The sequence below is a fragment of the Haemorhous mexicanus genome, chromosome 31 (assembly GCF_027477595.1).
Source record: "Haemorhous mexicanus isolate bHaeMex1 chromosome 31, bHaeMex1.pri, whole genome shotgun sequence".
Classification (NCBI taxonomy): domain Eukaryota; kingdom Metazoa; phylum Chordata; class Aves; order Passeriformes; family Fringillidae; genus Haemorhous; species Haemorhous mexicanus.
In genome coordinates, this window is record NC_082371.1 from 2,002,542 (window position 1) to 2,011,910 (window position 9,369).

Consider the following 9,369-nt stretch of genomic DNA (forward strand, 5'->3'; position numbering starts at 1 on the left):
TCAAAGCAGCAATTTTGACACCAACTCCTGGTGTTTGTCACACTGGTGACCCCTCCAGCTGCACCTCTGGCAGTACCTTCGTTCTCCACGTCATCATTCATGAGCCCCCTGAGCCACCTCTCCCACTCCTCGTCGTCGCCCGTGCTGGGCTCGTACATGTCGGGGGTGATGTCGGGCGCGCGCAGCTCGGCCTCCAGCTGCCCCAGGGGAACGTCCTTCAGGGGCCTCTTGGAGCGGGTCCTGAAGGCAATCAGGCTGTCCTCCAGGGGCTGCAGGACAAAGGAAACCTTCCTGGGGTGTTCAGCCCAGAAAAAGGCACAGAGCGGCAGGGAAAGAGCAATGAAGTCGCAGGGAAAACGCACAAAGTGCCTCCAGAGTGTCCCAGAGAAAGCCCAGAAGGTCCCAGGAAAAAACCCACGAAGTCCCCCCAGAATGTCCCAGAAAAAACCCACAAAGTCCCCCCAGAATGTCCCAGAAAAAACCCACAAAGTCCCCCCAGAAGGTCCCAGGAAAAACCCACAAAGTCCCCCCAGAATGTTCCAGAAAAAAACCCCACAAAGTCCCCCCCAGAAGGTCCCTGAAAAAACCGAGAACAAACTCCCAAATGTCCCAGGAAAAAGCCCAGAACATCCCAGGAAAAAACCCACAAAGTTCCCCCAGAATGTCCCAGGATAAAACCCCAGAACATCACAGAAAAAAACCCACAAAGTCCCTCCAGAAAGTCCCAGAAAAAAAACCACAAATTCCCCCCAGAATGTCCCAGAAAAAAACCCAGAATGAGCCCCAGAACATCCCAGGAAAAAACCCACAAAGTTTCCCAGAAGGTCCCTGAAAAAACCCCAGAACAAACCCCAGAAGGTCCCAGGAAAAAACCCCAGAACATCCCAGGAAGAAACCCACAAATTCCCCCCAGAACGTCCCAGAAGAAAGTCCCAGGAAATAAACCCACAAAGTCCCAGGAAATAAACCCACAAAGTCCCAGGAAATAAACCCACAAAGTCCCAGGAAATAAACCCACAAAGCCCCAGGAAATAAACCCACAAAGCCCCAGGAAATAAACCCACAAAGCCCCAGGAAATAAACCCACAAAGCCCCAGGAAATAAACCCACAAAGCCCCAGGAAGAAACCCCAGAACATCCCAGAAAAAAAATGCAGAACATCCCAGAAAAAAGCCCACAAAGTCCCCCCAGAAGGTCCCAGAAGAAACCCCAGAACGTCCCAGAAGAAAGCCCCAGAAAAAACCCACAAAGCCCCAGGAAATAAAGCCCAGAACATCCCAGAAAAAAGCCCAGAACATTCCAGAAAAAAACCCACAAAGTTCCCCCAGAATGTCCTCCAAAAAAACCCACAACAAGCCCCAGAATGTCCCAGGAAAAAGCCCAGAACAGCCCAGGAAAAACCCACAAAGTTTCTCCAGAAGGTCCTAGAAGAAACCCCAGAATGTCCCAGAAGAAAGTCCCAGGAAAAACCCACAAAGTCCCAGGAAATAAACCCACAAAGTCCCAGGAAATAAACCCACAAAGTCCCAGGAAATAAACCCACAAAGTCCCAGGAAATAAACCCACAAAGCCCCAGGAAATAAACCCACAAAGCCTCAAGAAATAAACCCCAGAACATCCCAGAAAAAAGCCCACAAAGTTTCCCCCAGAATGTCCCAGGAAAAACCCAGAACAAACCCCAGAATTTCCCAGGAAAAAACCCCAGAACATCCCAGGAAAAACCCACAAAGTCTCCCCAGAAAATCCCAGAAGAAAGCCCCAGGAAATAAACCCACAAAGCCCCAGGAAATAAACCCACAAAGCCCCAGGAAATAAACCCACAAAGCCCCAGGAAATAAACCCACAAAGCCCCAGGAAATAAACCCACAAAGCCCCAGGAAATAAACCCCAGAACATCCCAGAAAAAAGCCCAGGGAAAAAAATAATAGAAAAAGCCCAGGAAAAAAAAAAAAAACAACCCAAAAAAAACCACAAAGAAAAAAAACAGAAAAAAACCCCAGAAAAAAACCAGGAAAAACCCCAAAAAACAACAACAAACCCAGGGAAAAAACTAGGAAAAAAGCCAGAAATTCTGTTCCTGTCCATGAAATTGCACCTGGTAGGAGTCCATGCAGACAGGGCTGGAGGCCAGCTCCTCATCCACGGCGTGCAGCTTCTCCATGAAGGTGCTGTCCCTGCTCTGCTTGGGCTTGGGGGGTGGGGGAGGTCCCATGGGAACCACCTCAGCACTGATGTGTCTGACAGCAGGGGGGGTGACCATCTCCACCTCGTTCAAAGGTTAAAAAGTTTTATTCAGGATAAAAGGACAGAGTAAATCTCATTTTCTGCTCCATCAGAAATAGAAGGATGTGGGATTTCCCTAATTAATTACATTCACTTTGGTTTGCTGGAAGTACAGAGAAATATGAAGGTTTTCTGATTTGAGTATCAGGCTGATAAACCTGCTCACCAATTAAAATCCTCCCAGAAACAAACTCGTGGTGGAAATTTCAGTAAAATATTGCTGGGTTTGATCCCAGGGGGTTTCTGGTTCTTGGCCTGTATCACACCAAGTTCCTAATTAAACCAGGGTTTGCTCATCCTGGGAAATAAAAATAATGCAAAAAAATTCAAGTGTGACAATGAATACATTTAACACAGCAAGTAAAAGCTGTGGATTTGTGTGATTTAATATGAATTCATAAGGTGATTTCTTTAAATTCAAATCTTGGTCCAAAATTAACTAAATCAACTGATGAGAATCAATGAATTTGGAATCTAAATCTTTAAATAAGGAGAAGAGAGTGCACCCAGCACTCCCTCTGCCTGTGCACAGCCACACAAACACCTTCATCTTTACCAAACTCACCTTCTGCTCCTAAGCCAAGCACAGGAAGCCATGCTCAGAAATTACCAGAAAAATCCTCATTCCCTAAGGAACTGACACCAGTTTCCACTCCCAGAGCTTCATTTTAGACCCAGCCCTTCTGAAGGAAAGGTGGCAGTGGGACCCCAAATGCACCTGGCAGCTGCAGTGTCCCCACAAGTTCAGGAATTGATTTTTGGGGGGGTTTGGATGAGTAAATTAGGAACAAGTGTTTCCTCCAGCTTTACCTCACAGGGGGTGCCCCCCTCCTCATCAGAGGAGCGTCGTGTCCTGGACCTCTTGGCTCCACGAGGAGAAGAAGCTGTGCTCTCCACATCACTCTCCAGCAAGCTCTGCAGGGCAAGAAGTGCAGAACAATCTCAAAAGCCACCAATAACTGCCCCAAAGAACATCCCAAAGCCTCTCTCCCAGCCAAGTGAACAGCAGAAAGATTGCTGGATGACTTTTAGAGTATCCAGGTGTTCAAATAAATTGAGTTTCCTGCCTCAGACACAAGCTGCATTTACCTCTTCTGCAGTCTCATCCTCCTCTTCATCATCAGGCTGGTATTCTTCATCAGAGGAGTCATCTTCCTCCAGGGGAATGTCCACAAACTGAGGGGGCTGAGCACAAGAGAAGGAGGGTGAGCACTCTCACAGCAGCAGGAGTTCAGTCAGAGCAAATATTTCAAAGTGAGGAAGCACCCTGAGGCTTGGAAAGGAAATCCTGAAAGGAATACATTCCTAAAAGGTTGGTGAAGGGAAGCCAAGGTGCAAGAACAGGCAGAAATCATTCAGGATTTACATGATGGAAGCTGCATGAGCAGCTCAGAGATGGTTTTAGAGGATGAGTCTGCTCCAGCCCCCCAGAAGATCCCAGCCTCAGCAGGAGCTCCAGCAATAATTCACTCACCTTCACCTCGTTTGCCTTCTTGATTGGAGAAATGTTCCATGTGGGAATCACCTGCAGACACAAAAACACCTGGGCTGTGTCACACAACCCCGTGGATCTAAGGAGCACCTGAGCTGGACCTGCAAGTGGCCAGAGCTCCAAGAGAGCCTCCAGATCCCCCATGGGATCTCCAGGAAGGGAATTCAGGACGATGGACCCTGGGAGTTCACTGCCCTCGCCAAGCCTGACCTGGCTCTGTGCTGCTCAGCCCAAATTCATCCTTTTTAACACTGCCTGCACTGATTCTTTTCACTTCAAGCCTCAAACCAGATTTATGCTGCTCTTGGAGGGTCCCACAGCCAAAATACTGACAGGGTAACGGGTCAGGCTGAGCTGGAAGGGACAAGGATCATCAATCCATGCACAGACAGCCCAACAATCCCACCCTGGGAGCACTGACCAAACTTTCTGGGAGTTCTGGGAACTCTGGGAGTTCTGGGAACTCTGGGACCATTCCCTGGGGGAAGAAGCTTCTCCTGCACCCAGCCCAAAGCTCCTGCTCCTGTCACACAGAGCAGAAGCTGGAGCAGAGCATTTACTCACCCCTCCTTTCTCCACCACTTCCTTCAGCTTGGAACGAGTCATTTTGGGCTCCTGAGGGTTGGAAACAAGAAAACAGCAACAAATTCAGTCCCTTCCTCAAGGACAGGCTTTTCCCCAGCAGCTCTTTACTAGGAGGAAAGTACAGCTTACTGTGAGGCTTTTCTCTTTTTTAAAATTCATAACCTTTAAATTCACTGCCTTGAAATTAATTACAGACATCGCCACAGTGACCTCAAAAATACCTCCTCACATTTGTTTTATAATTCATCCAGCTGGTAAATCTGATACTGAACCCTCATTATTATAACAGGTAAATTCCATTTTTGTTCTCCCTCCTCTCCCCACGTCCCACTGTGGCCCAGGAAGGCACAAACTGAGCAAGTTTTTACTCACAAACAAAGGAATATCTTCTGTCTCACTGATGGCTGCCTTCACCATGGCCACCACGTGCTCGTTTGTGATCACCTCCTAAGGGAACACACAAACCCAGGATGTTTATCCCAGAGAAACAGACAATACAACAAGAGTTGGAACCAACCACCTGGAAATTACAGGCTTTGTAATTACATTGTGGCACAAATGATTGCTCAGAGATCAGACAGCGAAATTTAAATTCATTCATTCACTTCAGATTTGTAAAATTTAAAAGAAATTAATTCATTTCCAGTGATTGAAACATTTGCACTGGATTCTCTGTGAGTGCTCCCCAGAATAAATCCCCAGCACAGAGAAAGAAAACAGTCAAACCAAAAGCCCACACCAGTCATGTCGTGGAACCAGGAACATGTGCTGATCCCACTCACAGCAGGAATGCTGCTCTGAAGCTGCACCACAAAACCTAAATCTTGATTAAACTTCCATTTTTAAGCCCTCACAGGCTCCCAAATCTCCGGAGAAGGTATGGAATAGTTTCCAGTATGGAATATGTAAGTCTCTGGAGGGAGGATGGGATAATATCCAGTCTTTAAAATATTTCATTACTACATGCCAGAAAATTGGAGAGAAAGAAATGGGGGAAGGCAGGAGAGGAGCAGGGAGGGGAAGGAGAAGAACGAGAAGAACAAGGAGGAGAAGGGGAAGGACAAGGAGGAGAAGGGGAAGGAGGGGAAGGATGAGAAGAACAAAGAGGACAAGAACAAGGAGGAGAAGGATGAGAAGAACAAGGAGGAGAAGGATGAGAAGAACAAGGATGGGAAGGACGAGAAGAACAAGGAGGGGAAGGACAAGAACAAGGAGGGGAAGGATGAGAAGAACAAGAAGGAGGAGAAGGACCAGCCTCCACCCTAAACCCTCCATCTTGCCCCACATATATTACTGTACTCTAAAACCCCAAACCCTAAGTTTCCCCCCCCTGTGCCATCCCACACTTCTCATCAAACTCCACGCCCTCAATCCCAGCTCCATCATTCCATCCTGGAAGCCTTCTCCACAGCCTCAGGTCAATGCCCTGCTCTGCTGCGAGTCAGAGCCTGTCAGCACAGAAAGTCTGACATTCTCAGCACCCACAACTCCAACCAAGCACGCTGCTGACCAAGAGGGAGGAGCCCAGGAGCCACCAGCACTGGCCAGGGCCCACACTCACGTGCAGGATGTTCCTGACGTTGACCACGGTCAGGTTGTGCTGCTTGGCTCCGTCTTCCAGGGTGCGGTCCAGGGACTCGTCCAGCTTGATGTCACAGGACAAGGAGCCCTCTTCTTCCTGGCTCTTCCCTTCTCTTTTCCTTTTGCTTGCCTTCCTCCTCCTCTTCCTCCTCTCCACGTCCTCCCCATCCTGCTCCTCTGAAAATCAGCAGAAATGGAAGCTAAAAATCTCAGTGTGTGGTGAGAGGGTGGGTTTGGAAAGAAACACAAAGCAGAATCCTGCAGAAAACCTGCAAAGGTTCTCCTTGCAAAGGTTCTCCTTGCAAAGGTTCTTCTGCAAAAATCTTGCAAAGATTCTCCTACAAAATCCTTGCACAGATGGTTCTCCTTGCAAAGATTCCCCTTGCAAGACTCTCCTTGCAGAGGTTCCTCTTGGAAAGATTCTCCTTGCAAAGATTCTTCTGCAAGATTCTTGCAAAGGTTCCTCTTGCAAAATCCTTGCAAAGATTCTCCTTGCAAAGATTCCCTTTGCAAGAATCTCCTTGCCAGAGGTTTCTCTGCAAAATTCTTGCTAAGGTTCCCCTTGCTAAGGTTCCCCTTGCAAAATTCTTGCAAAGGCTCTCCTTGCAGAGGTTCCTCTTGGAAAGATTCTCCTTGCAAAGATTCTCCTGCAAAATTCTTCCAAAGGTTCCTCTTGCAAAATCCTTGCAAAGGTTCTCCTTCCTAGAGGTTCCCCTTCCTAGAGGTTCCCCTAGCAAATGTTCTCCTTGCAAATGTTCTCCTTGCTAAGGTTCCCTCTGTAAGACTCTCCTTGCAAAGGTTCCCCTGCAAAATTCTTGCAAAGGTTCTCCTTGCACAGGATCTCCTTGCACAGGTTCCCCTTGCACAGGATCCCCTTGCAAGGAACACAGACCTTCCAGCAGCTGCTGCAGACCCCCAGCCAGAAGCAGCCATGAGAAGCAGGAACTCTTTGGAAGGATGGATTCACGTTCTGCAGGAGCTGAGTGACTGGAGCACGTCAAGGTCATGCAGCAGCCACCTCCTCCAGAGTGATGTCCAAAACGGCCTCAGCAGCCTTCTCACACCTTAACCAGGCTCTAAACCTCCAGGTACCACACAGCAACAACAGCTTACAGCTTCCAGGTACTAAAAAGCGTTCTCCTGCTTTGCTGGCTCAGAGGACAAAAAAGATTCTTCATTTTCTCTGAAGCAGAGCAGTGATTTTTAGTAGCCAAAAATTGCAGAGATCAACTCCAGCAAGTTCTGCTGAATTATGGGGCACAAGATGAAAATTAAAAAAAACCCCTGCACCTACACAGCCTCCACCATCTTCACAATTCCAGAGTTTGCTGTGTCAGATTTATCCAAAACAGCCCCAAATCCCAAATTTTTGGGATTTGCACTCACCAGCTCTGGTGTTCTTGGGTGGCTTCATCGTGGTGGGATTTCTGGCAGCAGCAACCTGCAGGGAGCTTCTCCCTGGAGACTCTGGCACTGCCCCAGGGCTTTCACCTGGACACAGATCCCTCTGAGAGCTCACCTCCACCTCTGTGTACAGCTTGGGGATTTTCCCTGCAAACACAACACCCAGCTGCAGGCAGACACACCACAGGGCAGAGACACCACACCACACTGAGTGCTCCACCTTAAAATTCAATTTCCCATCGAATTTCCCACCCAAACACATCAAGCCAGCAGCCACGGGTGTGATGGAGCTGCAGCTCCATCCTGCTGGGAACAGCCCTGGACACAGAGATCCCATTCCAGCTGGCCACAGGCACACTCCAACCCTCCCCTGCCACATCAGCCAGCTGCCAGAACCTGGGGATTTCTCCAAAAGGGGCAGGCACAGCCAGGGTGCACCCCTGGGATGCATTTTCACGGCTAACGAACCCACGTGGCTGCAGGGCTGGCTCCAAACCCTCCAAACCCTTCCCCTCCTGTCCTGAAAGCCAAGAAAACAACTGGGAACTGCCCCATTCCACCTCCTTCCTGGACACAAACTCAGCTTTCGGTCAAAGCAGGGAGCTCATCACGGCAGCACGAGAACCAGAGGTGATTCTCACTGAGAAACACAGAATCCATCGAGTCTGAAGGGCCACAGAGGGTCACCTGTGCCACCCTCTGCAGGCAGGGCCACCCCAGGGCACAGGTGGGCCCAGGTGGGCAGGGCCACCCCAGGGCACAGGTGGGCCCAGGTGGCTCTGGGGTCCCCAGGTGTGCAGGGCCATCCCAGGGCACAGGTGGGCCCAGGTGGCTCTGGGACCCCCAGGCAGGGAGGCTCCACAGCCTCTCTGGGCTCTGCTCAGGGCTGGCACTGCCCAGGGCAGCAGTTCTGCCTCCTGGGCAGGGGCAGCTCCTGGGCTCAGGCCCTGCCCGTGGCTCTGGGGCCATGGCTGGGCCTGGAGCAGAGCCTGGGGCTGCCCTGACCTCTGCACACAGGGACAGACAGACTGGGACAGACTGGGACAGACTGGGACAGACACAGGGACAGACACAGGGACAGACAGACAGGGACAGACACAGGGACAGACACAGGGACAGACAGACAGGGACAGACACAGGGACAGACAGACACTGGGACACCCCGGTACATTCAGAGACACCCAGGGACAGGCTGGGACAGACTAGAACACACAGGGACACCTGGGGACACCCACGGAAACCCAGAGACACGCGGAGACACCTGGGGACACTCAGGGACAGCCAGGGCTGACCCCTCTCCCTGGGGCTCCTCTCCAGGCTGAGCAGCCCCAGCTCCCTCAGCCTTTCCTGGGCACAGAGATGCTCCAAGCCCCTCATCTCCGGCCTCACGGGGGCTAAGAAACATCCAGGGACCATTCCTCAAATAATCCCAGAATGGTTCGTGTGGGGAGGGAACACAAATCCCACAGATCCCACCAATCCCATCAATGCCACCGCAGCCCTGCCACGGCACGGACACCTTCCACCATCCCAGCCCAGCCCTGGACACTTCCAGGGATGAGAAAACACCGGGAAAAAAACCTCGGTTTCGTTTTAATCTGTAACACTTCCTTAGGGAAAAAAAAAACCCCAAAAACAAAACAAACACGAAATCCCAGGGCGCAAAGCCGCCGCCACTCCCGGTACCTTCCGCCGCCGCCGCCGCCGGGCTGCCGGGCCCCGCGGGGAGCTCCTGCCCGGGGCTCAGGGCCGCCCTCACCGGGGGCTTCCTCCCGCTCTTCGGCGAGGCCTCCCCGGGCCCCCTCCCCGCGGGCCTGGCGGAGCCGCCTCCATCGGCAGCACCGGAGCCTCCGGGCAGCTCCGCGTCCTCCCCGCGCTCCCTGGGGCTCGGCGGCCCCGCCGCCGCCGCCGCCGCTCGGCGCTTCTTGCAGGGCAGCATCTTCAGCGCCATGGCCATGGCGGGGCCGCCCGGTGCCGCTCGGGCCCCGCTCGGGCCGCCCGGTGCCGCTCGCCGCGCAGGAAGC

At 51.4% G+C, this 9,369-nt stretch overlaps 1 protein-coding gene across 4 annotated transcripts in view; it reads right to left on the reverse strand.

Moving 5' to 3' along the window:
- LOC132340055 (GON-4-like protein) overlaps positions 1-9,364 on the reverse strand; it is a 52,194-nt gene extending 42,830 nt beyond the window's left edge. For 2 of the 4 annotated variants that reach the window (XR_009489796.1, XM_059870796.1), the window contains exons 1-10: positions 9,032-9,364; positions 7,328-7,492; positions 5,922-6,118; positions 4,733-4,807; positions 4,340-4,390; positions 3,758-3,826; positions 3,373-3,468; positions 3,094-3,198; positions 2,096-2,266; positions 77-269 (exon numbers count right to left, since the gene is read on the reverse strand). Coding sequence is in view for 3 of the 4 variants with exons in the window: in XM_059870796.1 (XP_059726779.1) it covers positions 77-269; positions 2,096-2,266; positions 3,094-3,198; positions 3,373-3,468; positions 3,758-3,826; positions 4,340-4,390; positions 4,733-4,807; positions 5,922-6,118; positions 7,328-7,492; positions 9,032-9,302 (1,393 nt within the window). In the remaining variant the exon portion in view is untranslated. The remainder of the gene's footprint in view (positions 1-76; positions 270-2,095; positions 2,267-3,093; positions 3,199-3,372; positions 3,469-3,757; positions 3,827-4,339; positions 4,391-4,732; positions 4,808-5,921; positions 6,119-7,327; positions 7,493-9,031) is intronic. The other 2 variants (XM_059870798.1, XM_059870797.1) reach the window with 2 other exon arrangements.
- Between the last annotated feature and the right edge of the window lie 5 nt (positions 9,365-9,369).